Raw genomic sequence first — 13,495 nt, 5'->3', positions numbered from 1 at the left:
CACAACAGAATTGATGTGCGCATCATTTTAACACTTAGATTGATTGGCACATCATTTTAACACAGATTGATTTGCACAAGAAAAAATTCTGCTTTGATCAGACATGGACAAAAGGATGGCTGAAACAGCAAGACACAACAAGCATATATATTTTATGGAAGCGCTGCTCTATGGTTAGACCCGATCTTACTGCAATGGAAAGCATCGATGGTTACAGCTGCATCGGTGAGCTTGTTGGGACTCATCCATGGAATGGAATGGAATGAGGACAAGGTGGTGTTTCCACTGTATTACTGCACCATCATCAAACAACCATGCACCCTACAATGCCTGCCACCCACTCCCAGGATGACTTGTTGGGACTCGCCCAGCCTGCACAACCGTCCCCCTTCATCTTCCTCGACGACCAATGGTACCCCACAGACGCAGCAGCCACATGATGACCTGACACTAGCATACATCTCCCGCATGCTCATGGAGGAGGACATTGTCGACAAGTCCTACCAATATACTGATCACCCGAAGCTCCTGCAGGCCGAGCAGCCCTTCGCCGAGATTCTCTCTTCCTCCGGCATCACCTCATCTGATGTCCAGGAGTCCTCCACCTTACTGGCAGGCTATGGAAACCACACTGGCACCGCCAGCATGGTTTCTGGGTTCTTGCCCGACGAGGTACATAATCCTGCCTTCTTCTTGAATGGCACAATCGCACCGGAGGAGCCCAGAAGTAGCACCTACATGAGCATGCTGTCAAGCATGGCTTTCCTCAAAGGCATGGAGGAAGCCAGCAGGTTCTTGCCCACACACGATGGGTTGGTGGATGATAGGGGGCGTCAGAACATGTTTGACATGGATGGCGATCCTATGGAGGCGTGCTTGGGCAGGAGCAGCAAGCAAATAGAGGTGCTGGTGCATACTGACTCTAAGGAGGAAGATACAACGGTCGAGATGTCAGACCTGCTCATCCTTTACCCCAGTGAGATGATGAAGGGAAGGGGGGACAAGGCGGCGCAGCAGAGCATTTGCAGGAAGGCTCCACGTGTGAGGCGCAGTGCATGGCAGATGATGGTGGCTGACCTGGACACGCTGCTGATCGGCTGCGCCGAGGCGGTAGCTACCAGTGACCGGCGCAGAACGGACGATCTTCTGGAGCGGATCAAGCGGCACTCATTACCAACAGGAGATGCAACACAGCGACTGGCACATTACTTCGCTGAGGGGCTAGAGGCACGGATGGCAGGCACAGGGTGGCAACTCTACCACTCGATCACCGCGGCGAAGCGCGCCTCCATCGTGGAGCTCCTCAAGGGCTACCACCAGTACATGGCCACCTGCTGCTTCCTGAAGTTGTCGATCCACTTCTCCAACAAGAACATCTACAATGCAGTGGCGGGGAGAAAGAAGCTACACATTGTGCACTACGGTGTCAATGACGGGCATCAGTGGCCGGAGTTGCTCCGGTGGCTAGCAGACAGGGAGGGTGGGCCACCGGAGGTGAGGTTGACCGGAATTACTAGCCCGCAGCCCGGGTTGTGTCCAGCCAAGCAAGCCGAGGAGGCAAAATGCAGGCTCAGCTACTGCGCAAGACAGTTTGGCGTGCCATTCAAGTTCCGTGCTATCATAGCCAGGTTAGAGGATGTCCATGCTGAGGACCTCGACATCGATCCTGAGGAGGTGCTCGTAGTGAACAACCTGTTCCATTTCAGGACTTTGCTGGACGAGAGCCTCACCTTTGACACGGTAAACCCAAGGGACCTGGTGCTCAACACTGTCAGGGAGATGAGACCGGCCGTGTTCGTCCACGCCACTGTAAATGGATCCTACAGCTCAGCATTCTTCAAGACTCGTTTCCGCGAAGCGCTCCACAACTTCACGGCGCAGTTTGACATGATGGAGACCACCATGCCGCGGGGCAACGGCAAGAGGTTACTGGTGGAGCGTGACGTCTTTGCCCGGTGTGCTATGAACATCATCGCCTGTGAGGGCGCTGACCGGGTGGAGCGCCCTCAGAACTACAAGGAGTGGCAGGCACAGAACCGCCGAGCTGGGCTGAGGCAGCTGCCGTTGGACCCTGACATTGTTGAGATACTCAAGGACCAAGTGAGGGAGCAGTACCACAGGCATTTCGTGATCAATGAGGATGGCCGGTGGCTTCTGCTGGGATGGAAAGGCCGGGTGCTCTATGCCCTCTCAACATGGACAGCTGATGATGCTAGTGCCTAACTGGCCTAGATATATTTGTGCGTGATCATTGTTTTGCAGCTGTAACTTGGTAGCAGAGACCATGATCAGGTTGCCAAGTAGAACTTGTTTCTCAGAGCTACAGCGAGCACATGTGTACCCATTGTAACTGTAAATTTCTCTATGCATTGTTAGAGATAAGATTATGTGGAAACTCAATGCCAATATGTTTGATAAGGTGGCTGGATATCTTGTGCAATTCTATCAGTCAATCAGACATATCTGATATTAAAGGGCAACTTTCCATCCCGATAATTGCATGGGCATCTGTCTCTCAACAGCTAACATCATACGCCGATGATCAGTCCTCCTGGAACTGGAAGCACACGACATACAGCAAGTTTCATCTCATTCTGCCTTGCGGCTCTGTTCGCTGGCCAGATGGAACTATTTCAGTGCAGGATTGGTGGGTGACGGCTAATGCTTTGTTGGCATCATCCGGAAAGACCAGAGCCAAACATCCCGAATGATAAGCAGATTTGAGCATCTTTCTTCAGGCTAGCAGAGGCAGAGGATCCCGAGATGTAACTTAGTTTGTAGCAGCAGGTTGCAGAGGCAGGCATGTAACATCTCTTGTAAAAACTCTGTTTCTACTTAGTGCAATGACGTGCAAGCCTTTTGCATGTCCTGGAAAAAACAGAAGTGGCAATCAGTCTGGTAAGACGACTCGAATGCTTTGAAATTGTAACTTGTTTCTATTTGCATGTTCCATGTTAGACCTACAGATGGATGGCATGAAAGGTACATGGGAATGAACATGTATACATGAGAAATGCAATGCCTGAAGTAATGCTGACTCTTGAGGATGCTATGACAAGACAATCAGGTGAGGAGACGGGAACTGGCTAGCAATGGTGCAGGTGAACCTGTTGTGGCATTCTAGTTCTGTGCCATCACCATCTCAGTAAGGCGATGAAGGTGCCCTCGAGGTGAAAGGAGCAATAGCTGGCCCTTCGCTTCTGAACCACCCATGCTTTTCACTCTACAGCAATCAGTGTCTCGCTGACCAAAACTGAAGTACATGTAAACTGCAGAGGACCTGTTCCCCTGTTTTCAAGTCCTGGTTAATTTCAATGATGCCTTGTAAAGGTTTCTGTTACTGTTGCACCAGATGTATTTAGCTGTAGGCTGGTACCTGGCAGGATGCCTGTTTTCCTTTTTTAGCTGTTTTTATCCTATGTGATTCATTTTTCTTTAAATGTGTATTGAAAAGTACATGTCCTTATTATAATATTTTAGTCAGTGCGCATTGGAATGTAAGTTCACAGTTTGGTTGTGTTGTACAATCCAAAGCTTTTCTTCAATAATCGTAGTCAAGTACAGACAAGTACATTTATCCTGGTCTTTGGTGGATGGTTGGAATCATCGAACATGGAGCACCTGCCAAAATCTCCCAGCTACCTAGGTAACATCTTCATACATCATTTTTAGCAGCAACAAAATTAAAAGGTTTCATGTCACAGGACCGAGAGAGAGAGCACATCAGCAGCGCCAACATGACACCCTCACCGTTCGTCTTCCTCAGCCATCCTGGTCTGGCATTGCAGCAGCCCCATGATGATCTATCCCTCGAATGCATCTCGCGCATGCTCATGGAGGAGGACATCGTCGACAGGTTCTTCTACCAGTACCCCGATCACGATGCACTCCAGCAGGCTCAGCATCCCTTTGCCCAGATCCTCTCCACCTCTGGCGCAGCCACATCCCATGCACAACAACCCTCTGACATGCTGCCCGGTGAAGGCAATAGCACCCAAGGAAAGAGTTCAGCCTTCTTTTTCAATGGCAAGGACAAGATGGAGCCCAACAGCAACATGGACGTTCTGTCGAGCATGGCATTCTTCAGGGGCATGGAGGAGGCCAACAGTTTCTTGCCCACAAACTATGGGTTGGTGGACTGTAGCGGGCAAAAGAACATGTCTCACAGTGGCAACGCAGAAGTGGAGACAGAGCCGCCCAGGCGCAGCAACCAGATAGCGGTGCTGATACAGCCTGAATCCAAGGAGGAGGAGGCCGCTTGCAAAATATTGGACCAGCTCATGCTTGGTTACGCCATATGCTCCTATGAAGTACACGCCGACATGGAGAAGGAGAACAAGGCAGAGCAGCAGAGAATCTGCAAAAAGGCACCATGTGCGAGGTATGGTCCGAGGTTGCTGGCAGTGGACGATCTGGAGACCCTGCTGATCCGTTGTGCGGAGGCAGTGGCGACCAATGACCGGCGCAGTGCGTGCGAGCTGACATGGCGGATCAAGCGACAATCCTCACCAATAGGGGACGCCACACAGCGGCTAGCTCATTACTTTGCCGAGGGATTAGAGGCGCGCCTGGCCGGCAGGGGAAGCCAGCTCTACCGCTCACTCATGGCTAAGCGCACCCCCGTTGTGGAGCTCCTCAAGGCCTATAAGCTCGTCATGTCCGTCTGCTGCTTCCTCAGAGTGTTTTTTCTTTTCACCAATAAGACCATCTACAATGCTGTCATGGGGAGGAACAAGCTGCACATTGTGCACTATGGCGTCAACGATGGGTTTCAGTGGCCACACCTGTTCCGGTGTCTAGCAGACAGGGACGGCGGCCCTCCGGCGGTAAGGATCACTGGCATTACCAGCCCCATGCCAGAATTCCGTCCTGCTGAGCAAATTGAGGATATCAGCCCCAGGCCAGGATTCCGTCCTGCCGAGCAAATTGAGGATATAGAACGCCGGCTCGCCAACTGTGCAAGGCAGTTCGGCATTCCATTTAAGTTCCGCGCCATCACAGCCAAGTCGGAGGATGTCCGGGTAGAGGACCTCAACATCAACCCGGACGAGGTTCTCATTGTGAACAGCCTACTGCATTTTAGATACCTGATGGACGAAAGTGTCGTCATCAACAGGCTAAACCCCAGGGATATGGTGCTCAACACTATCAGGGAGATGAAGCCAGCTGTTTTCATCAACGCCATTGTGAATGCATCATACAACACGACTTTTTTCGCGACACGGTTCCGCCAAGTACTCCATAACTTTGCGGCACACTTTGACATGATGGAGACCACAGTGCCATGGGACAACCGCGAGAGGCTGCTGGTGGAGAGGGACATCATTGCACGGTGTGCCATGAACAACATCGCCTGTGAGGGCAGGGATCGGGTGGAGCGCCCTCAAAACTACAGGGAGTGGCAGATACGGAAGCAGCGAGCAGGGCTCAGGCAGCTTCCATTGGACCCTGACATTGTCCAGATGTTGAAGGCCAAAGTGAAGAAGCAATACAACAAGCATTTTATGATCAACGAGGAACACCAATGGCTTCTGCAGGGATGGAAAGGTCGCATGCTTTACGCCCTCTCCACATGGGTAGCTGACGATGGTAGCAGTTCACAAGTGACATAGATTAAAGTACAAATGAATATTGAGTATGTTTGATCTACTTTATGAAGTATGGCCCAGAACATTGTTTTAGCACCTGATTGATCCAGCAGTCAAGTTGCACAGTTATTTTGCAACTCTTATGATGTTACATTTTTGTGGATATCAAGAATAATGTCTGGTGGTATTTCATTTACATTTTTGTGGCTGACATTTAGAACTTTGTTCATAGAAATTATAAATTTAAAACTAAACTGCAGATCTCTGAACTAAACCAACATGATTTTTGCGCACATAATTCCCAACTTTAAACCAGCAGACTTTCTCTCCTAAAGAAGTTGTTTGCTCATGGTATAGATCACTTACCGTTTATCACAACCATCTTCCACCTAAATATTCCAGACAACGATCTTCTTGTCATGGCATGATTTGACATTGTAGTTAGCAAAATGCCAAATACACATTCCCTTGAAACTATCACAAGCGGTAGTGCTACTGAGTAACCTCCCTTGTGAAGTTGCATGGTGAAGATGACATTTACGAGACATTCCGACATCTGATATAGAAAGCAAAGACGAAGATACCAATTAAAAGGGATCAACATGGGAAACCAAATAGCAGCGTCAACAATGCTGAAAACTAGTAACAAGAAAAAAAAGTTGCAGCAATGACAGATACATTAGGTTGAATGGTTCTACAAATGACCAAATCAATATGGCATATACCATCAAAATATTCAAGGAGACAATACCATATAAGATAAGCCAGCTTGCAAGCAGATGAGCGGACCAATCAGATATTTAAATGGAAGACAGTATGATGTAAACTGCACGTACCCCCAGACTAAAAAAGATCCTAATCTCATAGTTCATACAGTTTTTTCATTCAAGAACAGGATCATTCTTGTACGCCATTATAATTTTCTCTACTCGTACATTGATTTTTCCACCAAATGGTGGCTTTAATTTATTTTTTAACTTGTCTTCATGTTCAGGAATGTGTCAATCCTCATCCTTCATCTGGGCTCGCAGAAGAAATCATTTTATGTCCATGCATCTAATAAGATTTTCTGACCAAATTCCACTGCAAATATTAAATTCACTTTTTTGACATAAAGGGAAGGAGTGCTGCCCATCCATTAAATTCACTGTTCCATTGGCAGGTTATGCATGGAGTATAGGAAACAACAAAAGCCAGTTGGGTCTTGACACTAGTCAGCATAAGAACTGAGCATTACAATGCTGGCATATGATAGTGGAAGCTCGTGCAAGTAAATTACATTTGAACAACCTCCTTAGACTGAACTCTTGATATAAAATTTGTGAGTAACAAATGATTGCCTCAGGTACAATCGCCTATTTTGGTTGTAATAATAAGGTAAAGCAAACACAGACATCATTGCATATATTTGCGCACCCCAACATAAGCAAGGCCACCCCAGGCAATGATGGTTTTAAAGCGCCTGGTTGAAGAACAAATTGGATAGATTGAACGCCATCACAATGTTTTTCTCTTATTTTAAAGTTGCACAGAGTTATTCACTCAGAACTTAATAGTATTACAGCTGACGCACTGATTATATTGCTTATGAGTTATGTAGCTGTATGCAAAAGCACAATCGGGCACATGTGCATGTTTTCTAGTAATTACCAGCCATCATTCGTCAGGTAACACTTCCTCACCAAACCACCTTGGAGGATCATATCCCTGTCCACCTATGTGTGTATCAGAAAACAAATAGCTCATGTTCCATAAACACGATACGATACAGAGCTGAATATATCTAGCAAATAGAAAATACGCATACCAAGAGGATTACAACGGCACAGACGCCATGCTGTCAAAATGGTACCCTTCCCAACACCATATCTTTTGTACGCTTGCATAGAGTACTCGCTGCACGTTGGCACATAACGGCAACTTGAAGGCAGTAAGGGTGATATCTCTCCTGGTTCACATAAAGCCTGAGCCAGTGAGCATTTTGTCATATGGAGATAGTTGGTCTTAAGTGCATGGTCTATGACTGCATTAGTAGTAACACAAATGTCTAAAAGATAATCAGAAAATGTTGGCTGTATGCATTCGTAGTTGGTGCAGAGGCCTGGGGGTAATAAAGCTTCCAAATTTCTAAAAATAAAATAAAATAGACAATCAGAAATCAAGAGGTAACAAGCTGCAAGTGCGAACTTACTTTTGTAGAATTTTAGCATCGACAGTGCCACGGTAACTCCCAAATCATTGACTTCCTCTTCTCATAATCATATGCACAAATTGTGGACAAGGGGGTCAGTTTTTGTTACTTCTGCAGTTCAATACAGGGAAAACACAAGTCCATGTCGAAACAAAATCAATGTGTTCCTGAATTAATGTTTTACACAAGCGCATAAAGTATTTCATAGTGGCGTGAACCTAATGAGTTTTTATAACGAGTGCATAGCAGCACTGATTATGAGCTTCTGATGAACACTTTTGTTTAAAAGTCACTGACAGTTCTCCTTGAAATAGGCTGTCACTGACAGTTCTCTTGCACAAAATTGACTAGGGGTGAAACTAAACGCATGCAAAGCTGAAATACCTGTGCTAAACACTTGCAGATATAGGAAACAAAACATAAATGAAGTATATTAATTCTAATAAGGAAAATAAAGGAACAGGAGGTACATTTGGATTTCTCAATGTGTCATCGCCAGACTAACCTTCGTCCTCAGCAGCACAGCGGACCCGCGGCATTGGAACCCTTCTCCTCTTCTGGTACGAGCAAGAGAAATAAGCTGGAGATTTGGAAACTAACAGGCAAACAAATGGGGGTAAAAAGAAATGGAAATTAGTTTGTCAGTCGTCGCGCGATAGGGTTCAAGATACTGTTTGACCGAAACGAAGAAATTGGGGCGAGGGAACTACTTGTGCTTCCGGGGAGAGGCCGTGCGGCCGTGGTAGTCGAGAGGGAGCAGGAGAAGGCGGCGGCCATGGCGACGGTGGTCCGTGGTCGGGTGGTCGGGTGGTGCGGGGTGCCTACCGGCAGCGAACGAACAGTGGCGGTGAATTTTGCAGAATCTTTTTCTTTTGACTGGATAAACTTCTTCTGATATCTATTTTTTTTTATTGAGGGGCACTTCTTCTGATAGTTTTTTTTAGGGGCACTTCTTCTGATAGCTGAGGCCTTTTCTCTTTGAGGCCAATTGGGCTGGGCTAAGAAAATTTAGGGGTATTTTTCTGTTCTGCAGAAGCAAACTGGACCATCTGTGAAGTGTTATTATACCCACCCCCCTCAACAAAAAACAAAACCTCTCCAATCACGAGCCTCACCCATGACCTAGGTTTTCTAGGGTTTCTGACTCTCGCCGGCGATCTCACGGCGGAAGGACGTCTTCACCACCGTTTTGAATCCTCCCGATCCCTCTCACCTCTGCGGCTCGCTCGGGCTGACTCAGGGGACGGCTGGCCCGTCTACCCGGCCTTGGCGGCGCGAGGAGGAGGGTCTGGGGCGGGGAGATCGGTCGGGGCAGGAGTCTCAACTGGGACAATGGCGGCGAGGATCCCGAAGGAAGGGGGCTCTTCGAACCCTAGGAAGGTTGTGGATCTGAAAGAGATGATGAAGAAACTCGTGCTCAAGGACGAGGAACTAGACGATGTGGTGCTCCCGAAGGAGGACTTCAACTCACTCCGGGAGGAAGCGCGCTGGATGGCGGTGGTGAAGGTGCATACCACCAAGCACTTTGGTAACCAGCCGTTCTTCCAGAAGATGGATGTCGCGTGGGGTTTTGCGCGGACATGGACAATCAGGCCGGTGGAGGACAACTTGTTTATCCTCCAGGTGTCGTGCCTAGGTGATTGGAACAGGGCGATGCTGGAAGGGCCATGGATTTTTAGGCAGCAAGGTGTGCTGTTGGAGCCATATGATGGAATAGCTGACCCAAAGACGGTGATCCTGGATCGCATGCATGCATGGGTTCAGATTAGGGGTGTTCCTCCGCTGTTCAGGAAGGAGGGGATAGTCAGAGATATGGCAGCCCGCATTGGGGAAGTACAGAGCGTAGACCTGTATGCAATGGGGGCAAGCGGTACCAGTTTCGTGCGACTTAGGATGAAGCTGGATGTGAATAAGCCTCTTACGAGGTTTGTTGGCCTACACCCTGAGGGAAGTGAGAGGATGCATTTCCAGGTGATGTATGAGAAGCTGCCCAGGGTGTGTGAGGTGTGTGGCTTGTTTGGCCACGACCAGATGGAGTGTGGAGATGGAGTACACGAGGAACAAGCAAAGCAATATGGCGCGTGGATGATCGCACCTTACGAGGACTGGCATCCCCAGACCCCGGGTTTGAGTGTGAAAATACCGGCGAACGAGAGTCGCCGAGGGGGGAGTGGCAAGGCAGATGGGAATTCCCGCAAACGACCTCAAGGGAGCTCACCTGCAGGAAAACCCCAGGAGACCAAGGGCCCTGGTTCTGGCATGCCCATGATATTGGCGGCCCCAGGACAGGAAGGAAGGGTCCAGGGAAGTGGGGCGAAGAAGAACCTGGAAGTGGCGCTGAGGGAGGGCGCAAATGCAAGCAGCACAGGGGGATCGCCGATTAAGCCGGACCCCAAACGGCCTCGGAAGAATGGGGACAATACTGAACAGGCGGGCTCTGAGGAGCTCCGCCCGGAACAATGAGTTGCATGTCGTACAACTGTCGCGGTTTGGGAAGCGACGCGACAGTTAGGGAGCTCCGTGAGCTAGTAAGACGCTTCAAGCCTACCGTGATGTGTGTAGTGGAGACGCAAATACACAAATCTCGGGTGGAAGGACTAGCTAGATCGCTAGGTTTTGATAATTCTTTTGCTGTTAGCAGTGCAGGCCGTAGTGGAGGCCTGGGGATGTACTGGAACAATGATATTACCATCGATATTTTGCCTTTCTCGCAGTATCACATTGATGCACGGGTGAAGGAGGGGGATAACGAGCCGTGGAGGCTTACATGTGTTTACGGGGAGGCGCAGGTCTCCCAACGCTTCAAAACATGGGACATGTTGAAACATATAAAGTCGTCTAACTCTTTGCCTTGGGTGTGCATTGGCGACTTTAATGAGGTGCTTCATCAACACGAGCATGAAGGAACAGCAGAGAGGAGCCTAGCACAGATTGCGGGCTTTAGGGAAACAGTCGATGTTTGTGGTCTAGCTGACCTCGGCTACGAGGGGAGAAGATGGACGTACGAGAAGCGGGTGGTGGGGGGCTCTTTCTGCAGAGTCAGGCTGGATAGAGCTTTGGCTACGCCAACCTGGAGTACGAGGTTTCCGTTGGCCACGGTGACAAACTTGACAGGTGTCACATCGGATCATGGTCCGATTCTGCTTCGCTGGAGGGAAAACGCTAGGCAGCGGAGAGTAAACGAAGAGAAAATCTTTCGGTATGAGGTAATGTGGGAAAAGCATGACCAGTTTAGGCCATTTCTCGATGAATCATGGCAGGCGGAGGGGAAGGCAGTGTCAATGGGACAGCTGCAACAAAAGTTGGCCAGAATCTCGGGGTCACTTGAGAACTGGGGAAGGGACACTTTTGGGAGTGTGCAACGCGAGATCAGATCGCTTACCCAACGCCTTGCGGTGTTGCGGGATGAGCCCTTACGGCAGGAGCCTTCGGAAGAGGAGGTCCAGACTACACGTAGGCTGGTCGAGCTCTATGACAGAGAGGAGCTGATGTGGAGACAACGGTCGCGGGTCCAGTGGCTGGCCGAGGGGGATAAGAACACGCGCTTTTTCCACCTCAGGGCGAGTCAACGGAAGAAGAAGAATAGGATTTCTCGGCTCACAAGAAATAATGGGACAGTGACCGAAGAGGAGGGAGAGATGGCGGATATGACCAGAGCCTTCTATGAGCAGTTATACCAGACCGAGGGGATCTCGAATCTGGGAGAAGTGATAGATGTCATACCAGTAAAGGTGACATCAGTGATGAACGATAGCTTGTTAAAGCCTTTCAAGGCGGAGGAAGTTAAAAACGCCCTCTTCCAGATGTTCCCGACAAAGGCTCCGGGGCCAGATGGATTCCCAGCACATTTCTTCCAGACTCACTGGGAACTATGTGGCGAAGAGGTGACTTCGGCGGTCATAAGAGTGCTGAAGGGGGAGGATGATATGCGAGATATCAATCAGACTTTTTTGGTCTTAATTCCAAAGGTTGCAAGGCCGGAGGAGCTGGGTCAGTTTAGGCCAATTAGCTTATGTAATGTTATTTACAAGATTGCATCCAAGACATTGGCAAACAGACTGAAGGAGTGTCTACCGGAGATCATTGCGGAGGAGCAGTCGGCCTTTGTTCCTGGTCGGCTGATTACTGACAATATTATTACCGCTTATGAGTGTTTACATTTCATGAAGCGGAACAAGGCGAAAAAGAATCGTTTCTGTGCTCTTAAGCTGGATATGCGTAAGGCATATGATCGCCTTGAGTGGAGGTATTTGGAGGCTGTCATGCTCAAGCTGGGCTTCCATCGCCTTTGGGTTCAGATGGTTATGCGGCTGGTTACTACGGTATCTTTCCAGGTCCTTTTCAATGGAGGGAAGCTACAACAATTTATACCCTCCCGAGGGGTTCGTCAGGGAGATCCGATATCCCCGTATTTGTTCCTGTTGGCAGCAGAGGGCCTTTCGTGACTTTTAAAACATCATAGTCTTTCATCAGAGCTCCATGGACTAATGGTGGCACCGTCGGCCCCGGCGGTGAGTCACCTCCTTTTTGCAGATGATAGCCTGTTGCTTTTCAGAGCGGATACAGGGAGTGCGGAAAAAGTTCAGCAACTGCTGAACCTGTATTGCATGGCCTCGGGCCAGAGGATTAACCGGGATAAATCATCCATCTTCTTTAGTAAGGGATGCCCGGGAACTGTGAAGGAGAGTGTCAAGCGGGCCCTCGATGTCCAAAGCGAGACACTCAATGAGAAATACTTGGGAATGCCGACTGATGTTGGCAGCTCAAGGAGTAGTGCTTTCAAGTATATAAAAGACAGAATTTGGAGCAGAATACAGGGGTGGCTCGAGAAGCTTTTGTCAGTTGGAGGAAAGGATGTCCTTATCAAATCGGTGGTGCAAGCAATCCCTATTTTCTCCATGGCATGTTTTAAACTGCCGAGGGGACTATGTTTACACATTAACTCGATGGTAAGGAAGTTTTGGTGGGGTTGTCGCGATGGAGAGCGGAAGCCAGCATGGGTCTCCTGGAAGGAGATGTGTAAGCCTAAACATATGGGCGGTTTGGGGTTTAGGGACATTGAGATTTTCAATCTGGCCTTGCTGGCCCGGCAGGGGTGGAGGATGCTCCAGAACCCAAATACTTTGAGCGCTCGAGTGCTCAAAGCACGGTACTACCCAGGGCAACATCTGCTGAACGCTGAGGTGGGTGCAGCCCCGTCGCAGATTTGGCGGTCTCTCCACGAGGGCCTGCAGATCCTCAAACAGGGGTTAATAAGAAGGATCGGATGGCGAATCCACCGACCCGTGGAACGATCCTTGGATTCCACGTGATGGGATGCTTCGGCCACTTGCTTGCCTGACGGAGGCGTCAGGGGCATCGCCGGCCCGCGTGTCGGAATTCATCGACAGGGGCAGGGGGGAGTGGAACGAAGACAAACTACGCCAGCATATGCTACCTATGGACGTTGAGCAGATCATGAAAATTCCTCTTTGTTCAAGGCAGCAAGGGGATTTTTGGGCATGGCATTACGATCGGAGGGGCATGTTCTCCGTAAGATCGGCGTACAAAATGTTGGTCGATGTGAAGGATAGGCGGGAGGCTTGGCTTAATAACAGGGCGTCGAGCTCTGATAGAGAGGCGAATGCAAAGGAGTGGTCCCAGTTGTGGCGGTGCAAGGTACCATCAAAGGTGCGGTTGTTTCTTTGGAGGCTGGCGAAGCAGTCGCTGCCAACAA

The 13,495-nt window shown here is 49.2% G+C and overlaps 3 protein-coding genes across 4 annotated transcripts; 2 read left to right on the top strand and 1 right to left on the bottom strand.

Annotated features, from left to right (window-relative positions):
• Positions 1 to 468: 468 nt before the first annotated feature.
• Positions 469 to 2,223, top strand: LOC124699164 (scarecrow-like protein 33). Its single transcript, XM_047231511.1, has one exon. It carries the CDS (start codon positions 469 to 471, stop codon positions 2,221 to 2,223), a length of 1,755 nt encoding a protein of 584 aa, XP_047087467.1.
• Positions 2,224 to 3,737: 1,514 nt separating this feature from the next.
• On the top strand, positions 3,738 to 5,612 carry LOC124696213 (scarecrow-like protein 33). The gene has a single exon (XM_047228973.1). The coding sequence runs from the start codon at positions 3,738 to 3,740 to the stop codon at positions 5,610 to 5,612; it is 1,875 nt and encodes a 624-aa protein (XP_047084929.1).
• An 81-nt stretch (positions 5,613 to 5,693) lies between these two features.
• On the bottom strand, positions 5,694 to 8,638 carry LOC124699163 (UPF0161 protein At3g09310-like). 2 transcript variants are annotated; one of them, XM_047231509.1, is made up of 6 exons: positions 8,490 to 8,638; positions 8,285 to 8,374; positions 7,780 to 7,836; positions 7,396 to 7,536; positions 7,239 to 7,303; positions 5,694 to 6,144 (listed from the first exon to the last, which is right to left on the bottom strand). In XM_047231509.1, exons 1-5 carry the CDS (start codon positions 8,554 to 8,556, stop codon positions 7,245 to 7,247), a joined length of 414 nt encoding a protein of 137 aa, XP_047087465.1. In that variant the 5' UTR covers positions 8,557 to 8,638; the 3' UTR covers positions 5,694 to 6,144; positions 7,239 to 7,244. The 2 variants fall into 2 exon arrangements, with proteins under 2 accessions (XP_047087465.1, XP_047087466.1); XM_047231510.1 differs by lacking the exon at positions 5,694 to 6,144 and having other exon boundaries at positions 7,074 to 7,303.
• Between the last annotated feature and the right edge of the window lie 4,857 nt (positions 8,639 to 13,495).

This window comes from Lolium rigidum, chromosome 3, assembly GCF_022539505.1.
Source record: "Lolium rigidum isolate FL_2022 chromosome 3, APGP_CSIRO_Lrig_0.1, whole genome shotgun sequence".
In the NCBI taxonomy this organism is placed as follows: domain Eukaryota; kingdom Viridiplantae; phylum Streptophyta; class Magnoliopsida; order Poales; family Poaceae; genus Lolium; species Lolium rigidum.
This window is presented reverse-complemented; position numbering and strand designations above follow the sequence as displayed.

Bases quoted from the DNA above. Each gene is read 5' to 3' on its own strand.
- LOC124699164 (XM_047231511.1), top strand. From the start codon at position 469: ATGCTCATGGAGGAGGACATTGTCGACAAGTCCTACCAATATACTGAT.
- LOC124696213 (XM_047228973.1), top strand. From the start codon at position 3,738: ATGACACCCTCACCGTTCGTCTTCCTCAGCCATCCTGGTCTGGCATTG.
- LOC124699163 (XM_047231509.1), bottom strand. From the start codon at position 8,556: ATGGCCGCCGCCTTCTCCTGCTCCCTCTCGACTACCACGGCCGCACGG. The intron at 8,375-8,489 runs GTAGTTCCCTCG...TTTGCCTGTTAG, and splicing joins GCCTCTCCCCGGAAGCACAA to TTTCCAAATCTCCAGCTTAT. The intron at 7,537-7,779 runs GTAAGTTCGCAC...TATGTGAACCAG, and splicing joins GATGCTAAAATTCTACAAAA to GAGAGATATCACCCTTACTG.